This window comes from Ammospiza nelsoni, chromosome 3 (assembly GCF_027579445.1).
Source record: "Ammospiza nelsoni isolate bAmmNel1 chromosome 3, bAmmNel1.pri, whole genome shotgun sequence".
In the NCBI taxonomy this organism is placed as follows: Eukaryota; Metazoa; Chordata; class Aves; order Passeriformes; family Passerellidae; genus Ammospiza; species Ammospiza nelsoni.
This window is the reverse complement of record NC_080635.1, coordinates 113,162,155-113,183,261: the sequence shown is the minus strand read 5'-3', so window position 1 is coordinate 113,183,261 and position 21,107 is coordinate 113,162,155. Positions and strand designations below refer to the sequence as shown.

The following is a 21,107-nucleotide window of genomic DNA, read 5'->3' as shown; positions in this document are numbered from 1 at the left end:
CCAATAACACAGTTTAGATAATCATGACATTTTTTAGTCATTCCACATCCAAATAATTTAGAGGCAATAATGAAGTGATAGCTCACTTTTTTATGTGGGTTCTCCTTTTAAGCATGAAATAAAGCAACGACATTTTAGATTATCATTCAAATCCACTGATTTTTGAGGTATTTCAGAGGGTTTCAAAGCACAGTCATGAACAGAAAACATCTACCAGTGATCCTGTCTGATACAGGAAGGTCACAGATATGGCTGGGACTACAGGGGACAGAGAGCACAGTAATAACATCTAGCATTAAAAACCAGTCTAGCATCAGTATTGCTTTTATAATCCTCATCTCTCCTTGTACTTTAAATCAAAACAAAGTGGGTGCCAATTTACAATTCCTGGAATAACTTCTGTTACCTGAAGAAGTGGTTGTTTCCCCACAGGATTCTGTCTCCATGGTGGAGCTGGATGGGACACACGACAGCAGAGCCATTTACAAATGTCCTGGGAAAAGGCAAAAATCTAAAGTAAATATATTTATATGAAGCTTCATTTTTCCCCCTCCCAGTATTACTTTCATTACTGCAACAAGTAAAGGTAGGAGAAGAGATTTAGGGATTGCAAACAGGCAAAACATTCCCAGAAAATTCACTGATCTATCTAGTGCTGTTTCACTGTGTAGATCAGTGAATTTTCTGGGAATATTTTGCTCAATATTCAGCATCTTTTGCTCAAATATTCACTGACCTACCCAGCGCTGTTTCACTGGGTAGATCAGTGAATTTTCTGGGATTATTTTGCTCAAATTCACCTTCTTTTGACCTCCTAAGCTCATGAAGTTCAGTACATTTAGACAGATATTACTACAGCTGTAGTAATATCAGTCTGGGGAGTAAAATTAGGGCTTAAAAATGAGCAGCCTGAGAAAACAAAGTCACTAGAAAAAACCACTTGCACACTGCTCTGAAATACAGACACAAAATAGAAATATTTGAATAAGGCAATAGACACCTTTGCTACATGAACAGCTTAAAGACACTAATTAAAAAATCAGAAATCACTTTTATTTCTGAGCCAGATTAAGTTTGAAAATAGGATTGTGGGATAACTCAAATTTGAAGGGAATCTCAGGTTGTCACCCAGTCCAATCTGCTCCAAGCAGGATCAGCCACAAATCAGGGTAAATGTGCAAAGTTTGAATTTTGTGTATTAACAATAAGTTATTGGAGATGCTGACTCTGCATGTCATTTTGTGATCAATCTGAATATGCCAGCTGCTTCTCAAGTAGAGCTACTTAATTGAATAAAGCAACAAATGCTTCAGCAGCTCTTTGCATATCAACAGATCTCCTAGAAAATTAATTCAAATTTTGATAGGAGTTACATCTACACAGCTGCAAATCAGTGAGTATCTACTTACTGAAAGCACATGCAATTTACTCATCTCCTCTTTAAAAATTTGGGCTGCAAACACCCTCCCTGAGAGAAATCCCACTGGAATGGAACATGAGTTGACAGAGGAACAGGTGACAATTAAAATGTAAAAGCAGAATTTTTCCTACTACGAAGGAGATCAAGAAGTTTGTTTTCCAAGTATCTCTGTGCACCATTAATCATAAAATATTGGATAAAATGACAAGTATCAAACAACTGTGGCTGCATTTTATTCCTTCACCTGGTATTTTTTTGAGGGGTCAGCATAACTTGGCCTTCTGGGGTGATGTCTATAATGCAGTGCTCAGGAAGAATTCCCATTCCACACAGCTGGATATCTTGAGAGTTGTCTGAGCCTATTAACGTGTGCTCCTGGGGAAAAATTAATTCAGATGTTAATGATGGATTGCAGAGGTTCACTGGGTCTAATTCACCCTTCCTCCTTTTGGATGTGTTGTATCATCTGGTCCCAAAATTTCACAGCTGTTCAATACTTTCCTCAGAGGGAAAGAGAGAAGAAAATAAATTTTGTGTCTCACAATAACAAGCAGGGAGCACTCAGGAAAGTTTACAGGTAACAGTTAAACGTGAAAATGAAGATAATTTTGATTTAATGGAGGAATCCAGTGCCTCAGAATGTTGTAGAAGCCAAAGGAATAAAGGATTTCAGGCAGGAATTTAGAGAGGCTCTCAGTGGCAGATCCATGGTGGTTATGGAGGTTCCCCCTAGATCAGCAACAGCTCAGGAAAATCCTGGATACTCAAGGTGAGGGGGATTTGGGAGATGAAGAACCACTTCCCACATAAAATTGCTAAGGTTGGAAAAAACACCTTAAGACCATCCAAGCATCCCCAGCACTGCCAAGGCCACCACTGCCCCATGTCCCCAAATGCCACCTGCACAAGGCTTTTAAATCTCTCCAGGGATGGGGACTCCACCACTGCCAGGGCTAGATTCCCATTTTGGGACAGAAATCTCTTTTTTAGGCATCTCCAAACAATTTTTGAGGGAAAGATTTAACAGTTTGGACAAGTCAATCAGGTTGTTTTTCAGTATTTGAAGGACCTGATGCACACACAGCTCAGAGAGAAAGTGTGCAAATATTCTGAGAAACAAGAGAGTTAAATCTCAGGATTTTAGGAAAAACACCTGCAAATAATTTTATCACAATAATTTCAAAGCACAGGGATTTTTACACCAAAATTCCCTAGGAGAAAGACAAATCTGAGTTATTAAAAAAACGACAAAGACTAATTGAAGGAGACAAAATCTACCCCATGGAGTTTTCAAAGGAAAAGAGCACAGAACCACCTGAGACATTTGTGTTGGTACTGATGGGCCAAAGGCTTTGCCTCATTCTTGTCCCCAGTGACCACTGGGACAAAGTGGGATCTGCCTCAGTATCTGTCAGTGATTTAGCAGCTGAGTCTGCATTTTTATGTGCAAGTTGTCTGGGAAAGAGTCAACCTCTCCCAAAACCTCAGCTCTTTTCTCCTTTTTAATGTGTTTTTTTAGCAGATACAACATGGAGAAAGTGTTTTCCCTCGTTTCCATTGAGATATCGCAGAGCCCCGGTGGCTGATATAAAAGAGGATCAGATATTTCCTAAGACTGACTAAACTAAAACCATCTTTCAGCTTAATTGCTGATTTTGTGGCTGTTTTGAGAGTTATTACCCCACTTCAAAGGCAACAGAATGATTTAATGTGAAGCTCAAACTGCTGATGTTTGCTGTGAAATTTTTAGAATTTGCACTCCAATTTGTGACTTTAAAATGGTTGTACCTTGCTTCTCCTCCTGAGTCCTCCATCTACAATTTGTAAAAGCCACAATAAACTGCCCAAATATTTCAGCACAGGGTCCAAAAGTCACATCTTGTGTTTGATGGTTAATATCAGAAACAGGGACTGCACATCACAAGTGCTGAGGCAGAACAGAACTTGTTTTTCACTTCTAGCAAGCTCCACCAAGAGGATTAAAATGCATTTCATAAACTGAAGACAGCAGCCAGAATTTAGACTACACACAGAGAAGCTGACTACTGATATGCCCAACTTTCACATAAAACAATTTCATGGGTAAAAGCTTGTGAAAGTTTGTATAAAAAAACCCCAACCAACAAAAAAACCTCATCCCAGAATAGGAAACAGTTTCTCAAAAAGAACACATCTAAATTTCTTTTTAAAAATGCCAAAGAAAACCAAAATAAACAAAAACATCAAATCCTCAAATTTTTCCTGTGCATCAAAGAATTGCATTTCAAATAAAAAGTTTGTACTCATATAAACCTTAATATTTTTAGATTTACAGTTTTATAGAACTCTCCAAGTACACCTCTGCCAAATGAATTAGAGCCCTGACATGACAAAATTTTTATATACAAAGATATATTTTTACCTTTAAATAGTACACCAGGAGTTCATTGAGAGCTGGATCTGCATTCAAATTAACCAGGAAGCATTTATTATCCCCAACTTTTATTCCAGAGGACTGCAGGGATATGCCAAGGCTTTCCAGCTGCTTCTGACGTTCCTGGAAGAGAGCAGCCATCAAAACTGAGCTGACTGATGCCCAAACATTCTGAAATCCATTCCCATCTGCAGGAGCCACCAGGCAAAAATGATGGATTGATACTTCTAGAACAGGAAATTCTTTCTTCTGCAACAGGTGAGGCACAGAAGGTTCAGTTGTATCTGCTCAGGGGTATCTGTGATTCCTCCTGTGGCTCCGTGCTTTGGTCCCACACATTCCCATATTCCCAGTGGGAAATGAAAGCAGCTGGGAGCAGCCTCCTGCAGCACTGCAGAGCATCTCCATGACCTCACTGGAACAGCAAAATGCTACCACAAAGCCATCTCTAGAGCCCTTTATTCTCCCTTTCCAGCTAAAAAGCAAGAAGTTAAGTTAAATCCTTGCCAAGCCAAGCTCCATGTCTATCCTTTGTTCCAGAGCAATCAAAATGACAAAAAAACTGGCAACCTGCTATTTAAGTAATGCAAAGAACACTTCCTGCTGAACAAGAATAGCAGCGTTTTGGATGGTGTTTTGTTCTTGTCAAAAGACTTCATAGAAATGCCCAACAAAGCATTACTGTGCAAAAAATGTCCATCTCTCAAAGGGAAGGGTTTGGGTGAGACCAGAACAGTGAAAGAGGAACATTAAACATTTCTGACTTAGAACGGGATTTTTCTCAAAAAAAAAATCCACTGGGATAGAAAAATTGAGAATTGTTCCCAGGAGCAGAGCGAAACTCAAGTGAGACTCACTGTCTGCAACAGCAAAAAAAAAAAAAATAAAATAGAAATAAATATGAGAGAATCCTCATAGGTTTGCTGAGGGAAACAGAAACAGGAGAGGGTGAAATGAATAAGCAAAATAACATACAAGAGACCTACAGAGCTTTCCCTGTGCTGCTGAGACTTTTTAAAAAATCAAATTAGACAATATAAGAATAATCCTGGAATGTTTATCTTTACCTATCAGTGTGCTTTATATTTAAAAATTGACTATGTCACAATATTCAGGATCATTCCCTGCTCGGTTGTACCAGGTCTAATCAAGATTAAAATTGCAAAGAAATGGCACAACTTGCTCTTGATTTTCTGTTCCCTGTCTCCACACAGGCTTACAAACCCATCATGATGTCCTTGTAAGGGAAAGTCATTTGTGTGTGTGAGAGAGAGAGAGAAAACAAAGAACAGAGGAGAAACTGCAGAGTGATGTCAAAGATCTCTCTTCCGATCACCAGTGCCAGGCTCTGAAGTTCACAAAAATCCTCATTATCTGCAGAGATAAAGCACATGTTGCCCTAAGGAGAACTTGGCCCACAATGTGAATCTCATAGGATTAACTGAGAGAAAAACAGCCAGTTCCTGTTAATTTTTTTCTCAAGACTTAATGTTAATTAACTTAAATGCTGAAAAAAACATTAAAAGTATACCAAATGCTGAAATTTTTCACTGAAAATGTGAAAAATAGCCTGTTTATGTGACTAGTGTTTAAGACTTTGAACTTTTATTGATGCCTCTTTGATCGTCCTTGCTGTCTATTAGGACTCATCCTTTCCTCAAATATTTACAAATATCCCTCCTTCCTTCCTGTCTACCCTGACACAATTTGACAGACAGATGAAAAAGCAGCAAATACAACATGTGGAGAACACAGCACAGCCCCCTTTCCCTATATCCCTGTCCCACTTGGGGGCAGGAAATATAAAAACAAGAGTGAAGCTGAGCCAGGGAAAAAAGGAGAAGAGGGGAGAAGGTGTTTTAAGATTTAGTTTTTATTTTTCATTACCCTACTCTGATCTGATTGGTAACAAATTAACTCAATTTCCTCATTCAAATCTGTTTTTCCCATAACAGTAATGGATGATTTATCTCTCCCTGTCCTTATCTGGACCCAGGAGCCTTCTGTTACACCTTCTCTCCCCTGTCCAGGTGAGGAGGGGAGTGACAGAGTGGCTTCCAGACAGTCCTGGAACAGCCTGTGCTGCACAAACACTTGTCCTCATCCCTCCTCTGGAAAAAAAATCCCTTTTTCAAGGCTCATGAAACTCCCAGCTCTGAAACATCCCTATCAGGCTGGGAATTTAGAGACAGAAAGGCAGAGAGGTAAAGCAGACATCAAGGCACATTTAGTCTGAAGAGGTGAACCCATTACTTCAGTTTTTCAACCTCCTCACACATTCAAAGCCTAGAAACTATTGTGTAGGATAAGAGCAGGATTTTTTTACTATTATTATTTTTTCTTTTATTTTTTTTCCACGCTTATACACAGGGAGGAATTGCACTGAAAGGCAGGAAGCCCTCATAGTCACAGGCAGCACTTCTTACAATGGATCTTTAAAACCAAAGTCAACACAGTCTATTCTGATTGTGGCATCTACAAGAGGGCTTTGTACCAGAGGCTCCATTCTCCCCTTATTTATTACCCACCATTCATCACCTCCCCACAGTCCTCCCCCCTCCAAAGCTCCCCTCTGCAAATATGTACATCAGCATTTGTGTGGGAAGAACCAGGAGTGTCATGCAACAACCGTGGTGACCTGCATCATTTTTCCAAGGTAATCATCTCCAGTTATGGTCTGAGGCCCTAAATATCAGTTTAGGAGCTATTAAAACACACAGAGATTCTTGATAGCTCTATTTTTTATCATTCTGAATGCCCTTTGCCTGGTGCATTGAGGCACTCAGTCCATAACCTTGCACTGAATGCTCTCAATGCTCCCTCATCACAAACAATTTTACTGCCTGAAGAATATAAAAAAACCCTGTAATCCTCTCATCCGTGGATTATTTTATTATTTTTTTTGTTAAATAACTTCTCCATTTGCATACAGTGACAATTTATTATTGTCACTGGAGTGGTAATCTGGGAGGCACCCATCTATCACAGGAATTAAGTGAAGCTTTTCAAAAGGGCAGCAAGCTTGACCTACTTACCCATAAATGTGGGGAGAGACTCAGACAACCTCTATGAACTGACAGACAAAGAAAACAAACCTATTTTTCATAAAAAATGGGGGCAGGGAAGGAGGAAAGAAAGCAGCAAACCTGAGCTATCTCCTCAGTTTTTCGTAATTTTTCTTCCCAGGTCACGGTCATCTCCTGAATCAACTTTTCTGATTCCTCCAGTCGTTCTTTTAATTCTGGTGATTTCATAGCCTGCAGGAATAAAAGCAAATGAAACAAGAAAAGCTTGTTGTGCTCCGTGTTTTTTCCCTCTGCATCCACACAGATGGGGGGAATGAATAAAGGCAACATGACTCATTTTTCAAGGCACACTAAGCAGTAAGTAAAGGGGTCTTAAAAACACACATTGCATGTAAAGGCAGAATCCACCCAAAAGTTCTTTAATTAGTTACAAGTACAGATGTTAACGTGGAGTTTATGTGCTTCAACATAAACCAATTACATGATACTGGCAGATTTGCACAAAGATACTCACACAGAAACCAATCTTATCTCTACATTCCAAGTGACTCATATTAAAACCAGTTTTGTTTTTAAGGATCCTGCTGCTCTGGCTATGTCCCATCAGCTGTCAAACTCTCAGAATAACACCTCACATCTTAGTACACTGCCTTGCCACCAAAATATTTTTATTGCTCATGTTTAAATGGCTTGATGTATTATTTTGTCTATAGGAAAAATGCAGCTCTTCTGGTTATGCACCTCTGCATTTCTACATGCAGCTTACAGAGTGAATATCAAAAGAAGCTTTACAATGTGCTTCTGGACACTGAAATTTCATTTTCTTCCTAATTTGCCACAGCTCTAATTTTGTCTGGTGAAATTTTCCAAGGCCCATGTTCCAAACACAGACTACCTTAAGGAGATACTCCTACAGCCACCCATCAGACACCCCAAAAACAGAAAGGGTATCAGCATCCCCCCATTCCTGGAAGAGTCCAAAGCCAGGCTGGATGGAGCTTGGAGCACCCTGGGATAGTGGAAGGTGTCCCATGGCAGGGGGCTGGTCTAGAAGAGCTTTAAAAGGTCCCTTCCAACTCAAACTATTCTACGACTTCTAAACTTCCATCTCCATAGTGGCATTTCCTCCTCTACAAACCTTGCTCAAAAAGCCTGTGGACTTCGTCATGTCATTATTTCATTACTGCTAATGAGGAACATGGGTTTGGCTGGCTGGCATTTAGGCAATGCCAAGTAACAATGGGAGCATCGTCCTCCAGCATCAGACATTTCCTTACCACAAACCCAAAACTCCTCACAGGAATCCAGATCAAAGAGCGGCCTCGTTACACTGCAGTTCCTTCAAGAAAAGGAGCAAGTGCCAGGATTGGAAAAGCCTCTTTTAAGACAGGAGTTTCCTCTGCCTCAATGTTAGCGTTCAAAAACACATAATCACGGAGCAATTATATGCGGTGCTTTTTATTAAGAGCTCTGGGAATCAGGGTATATTCAACCCAAATCTGACTCCGACCATACATCTGAAATGATCATGTTTTATACTCTATCGTTACATAACTTTCATGGTAATTATTAAACTTATATTGTTCTATTGTATACATAAATTTAGCCCCTCTCTGAATTTCCAACATAGTTTCTCACTATTCTTCTTATGGTTATATAATAATTACATTTAATTACTAAACAATCATCACATCTAACAATTATATAATTTATCATACTGCTTACGCAGGTGCAGTTGATCTGGGAAAGCACAAAGCCTAACATTTTAGATTCTATCTTTAACTTTTTCCAGGGTTCCACTATCATCAAGACACAACAGTAGACTAGGAACTGCCAGCTGATGTATCCTGTGTGGGCTTTTTCTGCTTTAAATACCTAAATATGGGGTAAAAGGGAGAAGAATTTTGGACAGGAGTCTGGAGGGACAAAAGGGAATGGCTTCCCATGGACAGAGGGGAGGATTAGATGGGATATTGGGAAGGAATTCCTGGCCATGAGGGTGGTGAGGCCTTGGCATAGGATGCCCAGAGAAGCTGTGGCTACTCCTGCATCCCTGGCAATGCCCAAGGCCAGGTTGGACAGGGCTTGGAGCAACCTGGGACAGTGGAAGGTGTCCCTGCCCATGGCAGGGGGTAGCACTGGATGAGCTTTAAAGGTCCCTTCCAGCCCAAAACCACTGCATGATTCTGTGAATTCCACACAGGGAGGGAAGTGAAGCCAAGGCAATTTCCCGAACAAAAATTCACAATACCAAAAAAACATCATCAGGGCAAAGGGGTGGACACTACCAGGGCAGAATGATGAAGCCCAGATAAAATTTAATTTGACCATTTCTTTGGACAATTAGTGAACATTTGCACACATTTCAGCTGCACAATTACCTGGGTAACTCTTCTCATTGCCTACAAAGCCTAAATAAATCCCCCAAAAAATGGGTCCCAGACCCACAGGCTGCTTTTCTGCCAGAAGGAGGTGAACTCCCAGTTCAGGAAGGACAAGCTGGTGGTCTTGGCACAGACAAATTAAAACATGATGCTAATTCCAACAAAAAGACAATCAAAATGCATGGATTATAAAAGGGGAAAAGAGGATAATTCCATACTCTGTGAGGGGAAAGTCAACTGGTAAGTTCTGTCCTGGTTGTTCAGGAGAGAAAAGGACACTGACACCAAAAGGCAAATAAAACTCAAACCCCACAACTTGGCAACTCCTATATCTGGAAATGAGCTTTGAAAATGTAACCTGTCATAATGAGTCAGTGCTTTTGTTCACTTCAGCAAGTTATTTATGCACATTTCTGGAAGAACAATTCGATGGGCAATAAATGTAATGAACTGAAAGCAGCACAAGGCTGTGAATGTGGGGTTTGACCTTTACTGTGCAGCCTCTTAACAGCAAATTGCTCTGGCTTTTCCCTGCTCTTTGTCAATGCCACTGGGATGACAACTAGGGTGGGATTTTAATACCTAGGAAATGAAATATTTATTATTTCATCCTTAGGAAACACTACTTCATTACTTTGGACAGCTGCCATTATTTTGGGAGTAATACTAAAAAATGAAACAAATGGGGATTATTTGCAACTCTCAGAGCACTGTTAAGTCTATGGCTGATATTTTAGAGGAATTTTTAGATATTTAATATTATGATATATAACCTGAGACACCTTAAAGAAACTGATCCACACACGGTGGATGCTTAGCACATTAGGCAGCTCAAATAAGAAGAGTCCAAAATCCACAAGTCATCTGCAGTATCACAGCCAGCATTCCCTGCATACCTCATGATGCAAATGTTGTAACCATAATTTTTCTGAACTGCAAACCACAGGCATTACATCACCATTGGTTTGTCCCTTTGGAAACAGAACTCAGAGTTACACTAATTCTTGGCCTTCATCTAACATTTAGACCATGCTTCTCTTGAAATTTCACTGCAGAATCACAGAATAGGTTGGAAAAGACCTTGGAGATCATCAAGTCCAATCTATGACCAAACACCACCTTATCAATTAATCCATGGCACAGAGTGCCACATCCAGTCTTTTTTAAACACCTCCAAGGCTGGTGACTCCACCACCTCCCTGGGCAGCTCATTCCAATGCTCAATCACTCTTGTGAAGAATTTTTCCTAATTTCCCATTTTTTCTAATGTCCAGCCTAAATTTCCCCTGGTGCAGCTTAAGGCTGTGTCCTCCCATCCTGTCACTGCCTGTCTGGGAGAAGAGACCAACCCCCACCTGGCTACAACTTCCTTCAGGGAGTTGTAGAGAGATATTGCCTAGGGCCTGTGAGAGATTCAACAGCTGGAAACAGGCAAGAAAACTTCATTTAACCAAAGTCACATCTCACAGGATGTGGCCATGCTGAATTCCTAAAAATATCAGCAGAGCTCTGCCTAAAAATCACCCAGTCTTAACTGGAACTATCCATGCCTCCATGTCCTCTGCTTCACAGAGTAAAACCAAGAAAGCTCAACAAGGTGGTCAGCATCTCAATGAATGCCCGTGTTTCAAGATGGACACACAGAAAAATGTAAATAAATTATATAAAGGGAGATGGAAGCATTGCCTGGACACTCTGCAACATTCTCTCATGGAATTCTGTCTTAGGTTACAAGGTATGGCTGGGATGTGTATTCTGTTTGCCATCTGTTAGAGGTGGGGCAGTTATCTTCTGTTAATTGGGCAGTTTTCTTTATGTCTTCCACAACCTATCCTCCCTCTGGGAAATATCTTCTGTCAATGGGCCAGTGAGTGTCACTGCATGACTGATAAAATTACATCATCCCACTGGGAGATGCTCCACCCAGGGGGAGGAGCCAAACATTCCTACCTGGATATAATCTGAGGTTTGGAATGCCACAGGCAACCTTTTCCCACTGGATTCCCAGAGGAGCAGCTTTTTTCACTGGATTCCCAGAGGAAGACCAGGCCCATCTACACCACCATTGGATCTTCAGAGGAAAACTAAACCCTTCTACAGGAGCAGAAGGAAGCCCTTCCCACTGCAAGAGAGCTGCAGACACCATTTAATTGGACTACTACCAACACCCTGACCAACAGGGTGCCAGGTCGTATTCTGACTCTGTCAGTAGTATTTTCTTTTTGCACTATTACATTTGTATTTTTTTTTAATTTTCCTAGTAAAGAACTGTTATTTCTGTTCCTATCTCTTTGCCTGAGAGCCCCTTAATTCCAAAACCATAGCAATTCAGAGGGAGGGCATTTCCATTTTCCATTTCAAGGGACGCTCTTGCTTTCCTCAGCAGACACGTGTCTTTTCCACCAAGGCAAACTCCTTCTGTAGAGCTGGCTAAGCTCTACAGGGTGTCAGTTCATATTCTGACTCTGTCAGTAGTATTTTCTTTTTGTACTATTGCATTTGTATTTTTTAAAAATTTTCCCAGTAAAGAACTACAAAGAACTGTTATTCCTACTCCCATATCTTTGCCTGAGAGCCCCTTAATTCCAAAACCATAACAATTCGGAGGGAGGGCGTTTACATTTCCCATTTCAAGGTAAGCTCCTGCCTTCCTTAGCAGACACCTGTCTGTTCAAACCAAGACAAATTCCTTCTATAGAGCTGGAGGGGGATGGAATATAAGAACATAAGGTAGTATAGAAAGTTATCTTACCCCCAAGAAATTGCAGCTGAGCCAATTATTAGAGATTAAGAACAGACCTGACTTTAACACAGCTGTAGCCAATGAGAAGAGTGCTACAACAGAGTGGGTTGGTTGGTTAAAAGGGGAACTGGAGTCAGTTGGCTACTGTGAGAATAAGGAAGAACCAGTGCTTAGAGGAGCTGCCTATGAGAAACATCAAGGAGGTACGAAACTTGCAATAAGGAGACAACAATATGGAACCTTTGCAATATAATGACACCACAGAACCAGCTAAGCCTGGGCAGGGGTTTTCTGCAATTGCAAGGCTCAGGTTTGTACCTCAGCCTTGGTGAGCTGCTCCCGCAGCTTCTCCACCTCCTCACGGAGCTCGCGGATGATGCGGGCGTTGGGGTCCTCGTTGACCACGGCGTGGTTGACGATGTTCTTGGCCCTGTCCGCGTAGCGCAGCGTCGACAGCGTCTCGTCGTAGTTGTCGGCCGCTGGGCTCACCGTGGCCACCATGGCTGTCTTGCTGTTGCCCCCAAGGCTGTCCTGGAAGGTTTGGGAAAATCAATATTAGAATCAATATTTTGGTTTAGAATCAATATTTTTATTCTGGTTTGTTGGGTTAAGAGTTTAAGCGGTGCGAGTTAAGAAAAGGTCATGATTTTCAATGTTTGTTTTTGAAAGCTCGTTTGGGAAATGTCATTCTTGGATTCTGGCACTCTTGGCTTTTTTAGTTTCAACAGGAACCAAAAAAAGGCCCTGTTTTGGGCTTCACAGAGCCTGGTAAAGGATTCAAAGTTTTCTTTCAATGTTTTCTGCTTAGGTTTACAAACCAGAAATGTAAACACTTCAGCTGTGTTCACTACATTGAACACTACTGTGTTCACTTCTCAGATGCTACTGAGGGAGCTCAGGAAAAACCATGATGAATTCAGATTATCTCATTTTAAAGACTATGAGACAGATGTCTTCAAGAAATAAATTACTGAGATATCTGTTCATAAACAATATAGCTGCTTTTACTCCTATAAACTTTCAGACTGGGGGCCTTCCCTTCCTCCCACTGGCACAACTCACAAATCTAAACTGAGTAATGTAAGAAATTACCCTCCTGGAATTTGGTTGAGAGAGAAGAAAGGCATGAAACAAAGAAGGAAGCAAGGAAGGAAGGATTCAATCTTTTTATTGACCACAAGATTATGGTTACAATTTCAGCCAAATATAGATACACGAAGATAAAATATTCTAGTGTAAATTGTGCAGCAGGTTTTTTTTTTCTGTTTGGCAGTTTGGTTTCTTTGGTTTGCCTGGAATTTTGGGGTGGGTTTTTGTTTGTTTGTTTATTTGTTTTTAACCCAATATCCTTTTCTGAGACAAACCATGCTCTTAATTTTCATCTTCAATAACCCATGAGAAGTAGGTCAGGCATTGCCATTAGAACAATCTGACTGCATTAGCTGCTTGTCAAACCATTTAAGTTCCAAAACACACGTGGAGCTTTCCCCAGCAATCATTAAAATGCCCCTGTAAGTATTTCCCCAAGACTCTCCTTTTGGCTGCGTGATGCCTAAACCAGTTTGACAGGAGTCAGGCTGTTGGCAGCACTTGGCTGTCTCTGGTCATGCAAAAGGGCATGGAACTCATATGAAACATAAATCTCTGTATATTTATAGTGTTCAACACAGTCAGCACAGGCAGGTAAGTGTATTTATACAGAAATCAGTAAAAAAGGAACAGCTTGCTGACTGATCTCACCGTGACTTTACTCAACCAAGGATTAGCCAGTGTTTATTCTAAATTAATCCATGGCTTGGGAGGGTCCCCTCTGTACCAAAAAAATGGTTTTTTAACTGAAAACTTTAAGACTAACAGGAGCACTAATGAATCATTCCACGGGACTTCCTGGCCAAAAATTAGGAATGACACCCTGCAACTGCAATCCCTGTTCTGCATAAAAAGCTGGAGTTAGGTAGGGAGCTGGCCAGGTACTCCCCATCCAAATCCATCCTTAACTGTTTGCACTTTGGGAATGTCCCTCACTGCACTAATCAGCTCCAAAATAGGATGAATTCATTATCTGAATTGCAGCTCTGCTGTAGAGGCAGCTGAGAACGCTGTAACAGTGATACAGCAGAACCCACAATACACCCATTATAAACTGGGCAAAGTCCCTCTTGCAGCAATTCAAGTCCAACGCCAGACTGTCTGATAAAGTTTTATGTATAAACCCCATGTGCTGATTTCACTGGTTTCTTTAATGATAAGCAAGAAAGGTGAAAAAATAGCAAATCAGCCTCTCATTAGTGAAAAGAGTCTGTAACCAGCCTAGCAAGACTGGGCTTGCAAGTGTTAGAGGGTCAGAATATAAATAAAGAAGTTATTTCTAAGAATTAACTAGCTTTTTCTCCTCTAGCAGCAAGATTACTGTGAAAACAATTCAAAATGTGGAGCTCAGAAATTGTATTTTTAATAGCAGCCGTCAGGCTTCTGATTAACACAGGAAAACAAGATGTTTGTGCCAATACAACTTGATCAAAACCATAAGTTCCAGAACTGACAAAGCTATTTTGCTCCCTGCATATAACCTGATGCCACTGCTCAAGCAATGATATTTTTCACCTGGCACTTTTGTCTGAAATCCTCAACAAAATTAAGCAACAAGTGTCAGATCTTGAGGTCTCCCGAACTGATTTCTCAGACTTGTGGAGAGACACTGTATGAGAGATATTCCTGCAGTTAGAACACATGGAGTCTGCTTTGGTATCATAATTACAAGTTGAAAGCCAGGCAGGAAGCTCAGCCCACTGTCACAGAGATATTTTATGAAAAATCCCTTTGCCAGGATTTTTCTCCTGAGAAGCTGAGAGGCCTCAGAAATGAAATGTAAACAATGATTATCTGCTGCTGTGGAATGCAACAGGTGCATCTTTGATTGGTCTCATGTGGTTGTTTTTAATTAATGGCCAATCACAGTCCAGCTGTCTCAGACTATCTGGTCAGTCACAAGACTTTATTATCATTCCTTTCTATTCCTTGCTAGCTTTCTGATGAAATATTTTCTTCTATTCTTTTAGTATAGTTTTAATATATAATTTTCTTTTAATATAATATACATCATGAAATAAAAAATCAGCCTTCTGAAACATGGAGACTAGACTCTCATCTCTTGACTGCAATTCAACAGCCCACCATCTCATGGCTTCTCCAAACAGGCCCCTTTAAACGAATAAACCCCTCCTTTGATCTCTAATTTAAAAAAAGGGAAAAAAATTTAAATGTTCCCCCTTTCAAAACAAAGCTTCAATGAGAGCTTGTTTGTTAAAAAACCCCAAAAGCCCCCAAGCCTTGATGTTGGACACAAAGAGGGTTTGCCTGAAAGGAGGCAGAACAAAAGTGAGCTCCCGTTCCTGCGCCACGTCCGGCCGGCGGCACCGTGGCCACAATGCCTCAGACAGGTGCTGAACAGTTATTGCAGTCTGCTCCCTGGATTTGTTTAGAAATGGAGCAGCAGAACTAATTCCAACAAGGCTGGAAATTCATCAGGGAGGTTTCCACCCTGCTGCAGCCACATCAGGAACCCAGAGCACACCAGGGCAAAGTGAAGCTGTGCAGTGGCTTTGTTGGCAAATTGCAGAGAGCCAAAAAAAAAAAAAGTTTCTCCTAAATGAGAGTAAAAACTCAGTGTAAGTATAGAGAGGCAAAAAAGTATTTAAACACTGAAAAAGCCTCAGTGCAAGAACACTGTGCTGTGAGAACTTGTTTTATTCAGACACTGTTTGTGTTGTGCCATTAAGATTTTTACGTGGTTATTTGATGTCCAGATCTGTTAGGGATAAATAACTTCACAAGCCATGCTAAAAGGTCCATCAAAAGGCAGCACTGAGAAAAATGAAGGTTTGTGTGTCAAGAGGTTACAGGAGTAGGGATTTTGTTTTATTTAAGCATTAAATTCAACTTTGTTTTCAAATCTCTGCAAGGAAAAATACGTTGGTTTTTTTTGATCTCCACAATTCAGTACAAACTACAAATCACTTTGTCTTTTTCTTTCCACATGTGCAGGTAAATCCCAGGGACATGAAATTTAAACACCACTTAAAAACACTGCTAAGAAAGGGTGGGGAAGCTAAGACAACAAAGTATAGCCAGAGCACCCACAAAAAGTAAGAGGACAAAGAAAGGCTGGTGATGCCACAAATCAGTTTCTTCTCAAATTATTTCTTTCTACCAATAAGTATCTCAATTGCTCCTGGATTATAACTAAATAGAGCACAAGGAAAAAAAAAGAAATTTGACTTATACAGATCTCATATTTAACAATTTGGGTTTCTTCATTTAGACTGTACACAGGTTCATCCAAGCGCCATCATGAAACACTCCTTTTTCCCCCCAAAAAACCCACCAAATAAGAGCCCTGCACAGTTCAGAAAATTATTTTACTGCTCATTTCACATGAACAGCATCTCAGAAGTCTCCTGACCTGTTCCTCAGACTGTAACTGGGATAATGCTCTGCAATTATACTCTGCTGACCAAAGTAAAATATCTTAACAATTAAATTAGACAATTAGAAAAAGGTAATTGCCTTAATCAACATCTTCAGAGCTAAGCATACCAGGATGTAAAATCAGCTGTATGCAGAACTAACCCAAATTAAATTAGCCCCAAGGTTGTGCGTGAAGCTGTACTTACACTGACCCATAAAATATACACTGCTTTTAATTTTATTTTTGAAGTTCCTTACTTCTTAGGCCATTGCAGGTCAGCAGAAGACACATATTTAGTCTGCAGAGATACTAATGGCTTACATCCAGCTCATTTGCCAAAGACAATTATGGTTAACATCAAACCCAGAAAATGAGGCAAAAAGCACACAATTTTGATTTCATTCAATAACACTCTTCTCCCTTTTCCTCTCTTTTATTTAACTTTAAAAAAGATTTTAAAAAAAATCCTTACTTACTTTAAGTAACCAAGTGAGCACAGAATCACGATATGGAACAAATTTGTTCTTGTTCTTGCCAGCAGCCTGATCTGCCAGGGCAGAAATAACCAGCCCCAGAGTTGTGAGGGATCTGCCCAGAGAACACAAATAGTCATTAACAAGGGTAAATATTCATAAGTCAAATGCATATTTAGACAGTGACTTCCTCTCTGAAAACATGCTCTGAGGAAAATATTCCTCATTTAATTTTGATCATTCTTTCTTCACAAAAGCTCCACTCTTATTTTTTTCAGTATGTTTTCAGTCTTAATAATCAGGTCTTCACAATGAAATTCATGGCAGTTGCAGGAACACAAATATTCTTTTAAAAGATGGAAATCTTATTCCCATATCTAAGAGTACTGCATGTCAGAAGGAGAAATAGAGAGAAGGAGAAAAATTGACTACAGGAGCTTCGTACAGAGAAGAAAAGGAGAAAATTGACTACAGGAGCTTCAGACTGTTTTACAAACAGGCTGTATTTAGCAGGAAATGGTGATGAAAAAAGGAAAACAAACAATTTCAAAGTCTTACTTGTTAATGTTGCTTCCTTCTTTCAGCCTGTCTCCTGCAGCACCAGTTTTAGTTGCCCTTTCACTACCTGCCAAGTCCACCAGGCTGAGCTTGCCCACCTTCTCACCTGATGTCTGGGGAAGGAACCAGAGAACAGCCCCTGTTAGGTCACTTAAATCAAGTTACACTGTTTGATGTATTTTACAACTGCAATCAAACTTCATTTTTGGTGTAAACTCTTGTTCCACCCCCTTTGAGAATGGCTGGATTTGAACAGTGTTCTGTGCTAAGTCACTACTTGCTGTCTCAGAAACAACAGGGAAGTCATGGATATTGTGAAACCAGGTATTCTGTTATTTTCAAATATCTCAGAAATGTCCAGAGGAGAGCACACTAATGAAGTGCTGAACCATGAAAAATTCAGACTTATGCCAAGGGAGTCACAAGCAGAGACATGAGGTTCACAATCCAGTCTTGAAAACAGTCTCCTAAAATCCTCAGATTTTATACCAGAGTTTCTTCTGGTTTTCAGTGAACAGTAATGAGCCTGACAAGAAGCATGTTATAATTTACATAAACTATCACAATTGCAAAGTCTCCTTTATCCTCATCAGCCTCCTGGAACACAATCCCAGCTATGTGAGTATTTAAACCTGTAACGAACATTTTGTTACAAATCCTTTCACCTCATTTGACCCAAAATGACATTCTGAAACACTCCATGAACTCCCTAAAACAATCTGAAATTGAAAAGCCAACTGTCTTTGGGAACAGCTTGCTCACATCATGTTCTTCTGCAGCATCTGCACCTTCAGCATCCCAGGATCCCAAACACAAAGTGCTGCATCCACATAAATAAATGGAATAATTAAAATCAATAAGCTCTCAAAAATTACACCCTAAACCTATCAAAACACGATGTGACCATAGAATGTGCCACTTCCAGGACTGAAAGGAGCGGCAGATGGGAGAACAGGGAAATCTGTTGCAGAAGTTCACACAGGGGTCACTGGAAGGTGCAGAGAACATGGACAGTGACAACCACTCTGCATCCAGGCTGAGCAGGACCACACAAAAACCAGGTATGAAAAGCTGTACAAAGAGCCATAGCAAAACTGGAATGACAAAATATGGAAAAATAAAATGGAATGACAAAATATGGAAAAATAATAAAAAAAAAATCACCACAGTATGATGCTGATTTGAAGTGCAATGGGGAAAAAATCCAAATAAAGAATGAGGAAAATTGTGTGGATAAGAAGACTGGTGGAAATTGAGAAAACAGGATGAAAGAAAGTCCAAATTCTCATTATGCTTTCCAATATTTAGGCTCAGATTTGCTCTGTGGACACAAAATTTCTCCAAGGCTTTGAAAACATTAAAGAATTATCCAAGCACAGAATTTATCAATGAAGTTTAAAGATACTTCTTTTAATTCCAGTTTATCATCATTTTCTGTGAGGGATTAAATAATATTGACATAATGTATTTCATGCACCTCTCCAAGGCATATTTATGTATAAGGCAACATAAAATTAAAATATTTGCAGCTTTAAATGCTTTTTCAATATTGAATATTTACACATAAAAGCATTCGTGGCATAGAATGTAAAATATTGAAAATTAGTATTTTTTTCAATTTAGGAAGTTGATAATTTAAACAAATTTGCATTACTTTAGCAAGCTGGTAATTTATATCAATTTGCATTAAATAACCACGAGATTATTCAATCTGCATTAAATAACCACAAGTGTACATTAGGAGATCCATTTGGATCACCAAATGTACACTCAGGTGTATTTCTATTTTTCACCTATTTTATGTTTAGCCTGTACTACAAACTGATGCTTCCAAAGAGGTGCTTCTTTTCCTGTGAAATACATTAAAGCAAGAGACACATTCCAGGCTGACATTTGGAGCTTGCAGCTGGATTTTCTTACCCCTGACTGCACATCATAGAGGGTGTGGGTGAGGATGATCTTGAAGACTGCGTGGGACCGACTGCTCTCCTCGTTCATGTTGGTGGCAGCCACTGTCCGAGATTTGTTGCCCTCAGACATCAAGGACTCGATGTCCTAAATACAATTTTCACAGCCATGAGTATATCTGCATTGACATCCTTTTCAATTACCTCCAAAAATCACCTCATCTTGGTCAAATACAGCATTTTCTTGCTAAGCCTCCCATTTGTTTAATTAGAAATACGTGATGAAAAAAACTCCAGTGTCATGACTTCACCCACTCCTCAACCTAGATATTAAATTATCAACAAAAATAATGCACCTGGCTGCACACAGCAACACTCAAAAGCAGAGGAAGAAGTGAGGAACAGCAATTTGTGTTTGAACCCTGTCACATTTTAGTCTCAGGCTGTCATGGTCTGAGAATCTGGAATACTGACAAAAGGCTCAGAGGTTTATAAAACAGAACCATGCTGAACAGAACATTACATTCCTCCAAATTTTAAGAGTTTATTATGTTCTTTCATCTGTTGTGATGCTTGAGAAAGGTGCAGCTCCCCTGCTTTGGGGTTTCACAGCAATTGTGTAAAATAGTTAAAACCTTGGGGTCTTGGGCTAAACCTCTATTTCTGCATCTCTAGCTGGGTGATGCTAAAACAACTCAAATAAACAGTCAAACAAAGGACCACCACAGACCACTGACTCCAAATTCTGGATTACAAAAAGCTGCTGGGCAACATGGAAAGGAAAAGCATGAAATGTGTCCTGTCTGAGCAGAAACCACCACGGAGAGCTGGATGAACACCTGGAGAAACTGCAATTGCACTGTTTTCATGTTTTGCTTAAGCTGACAGATTCCATCCCATATTTATTCATTTTCACCAGTTAAAGCTCCTCAAAAAACAGGGCATTTTGTGAATGTACACATAAACATTTACTGTCCTGCAAGCCAGTTTCATGTGATGCTCTCAAGTAATTGCTGGGTAAACAATCATTAGTTCATAATTCCAGCGTGTGCTACTGGGAAGGGAAATTACAGAGTAGAGCATGGCAGGCAAAAAGTGACACAGTGGGGCACTGAGAGCCTGTCTCTGCTTAATCCTGGGTCTGTAATTAATCACAGAACACTTTCTCATGACAGTCTGCACTCATCTTAATGCTGAGAGGAAATCTGTTCCATTCAGCAGCTGAATTACTTCCAGAATTACTGAGCAGCCCAAGATGAAGGGAGTTTCTGCTCTCAGCCCTGCTCTCCCCAGGGATCACATCACAACAATCTGCAGCTCTCTTGCTCTAAGATTACTGATAAGGAGCATTTTAGTAGTTCTGTCCAGCTTAAGGGACAGCACCTGGTGTTTAGGATGTGAAGATAAGCCTTTCATAAAGTTGATCCTTACCTTGTAGCTAGCAACAGCTAGTTTGGATAGGCCATCTACGTAAGGGCCATAAACACTGTGTTCTCTAACCTTTAATGACTGACGGCTTCTGGTTGGGGGAAAAAAAAGGGATTTATAAGCACATGACTGACTTAAGACAACATTTACACAAAGTCCATTTCTCACTGACACATCTCAAACAGGATGGTCTCACAAATACCCACTGAAGCACAGAGCAAGGGCCAGAATGCAAACACAAAAAAAGCTTTATAACACATAAAAAGCTGACACAGACAGTGCTGTCA

The 21,107-nt window shown here is 40.1% G+C and overlaps 1 protein-coding gene across 1 annotated transcript in view; it reads right to left on the bottom strand.

Moving 5' to 3' along the window:
• KIF13B (kinesin family member 13B) overlaps positions 1-21,107 on the bottom strand; it is a 123,492-nt gene that overhangs the window by 50,407 nt on the left and 51,978 nt on the right. The window contains exons 7-15 of the mRNA XM_059467726.1: positions 20,824-20,911; positions 19,406-19,540; positions 17,486-17,598; positions 16,931-17,042; positions 12,305-12,517; positions 6,980-7,090; positions 3,822-3,956; positions 1,665-1,795; positions 407-493 (exon numbers count right to left, since the gene is read on the bottom strand). Of these exons, the coding sequence (XP_059323709.1) occupies positions 407-493; positions 1,665-1,795; positions 3,822-3,956; positions 6,980-7,090; positions 12,305-12,517; positions 16,931-17,042; positions 17,486-17,598; positions 19,406-19,540; positions 20,824-20,911 (1,125 nt within the window). The remainder of the gene's footprint in view (positions 1-406; positions 494-1,664; positions 1,796-3,821; positions 3,957-6,979; positions 7,091-12,304; positions 12,518-16,930; positions 17,043-17,485; positions 17,599-19,405; positions 19,541-20,823; positions 20,912-21,107) is intronic.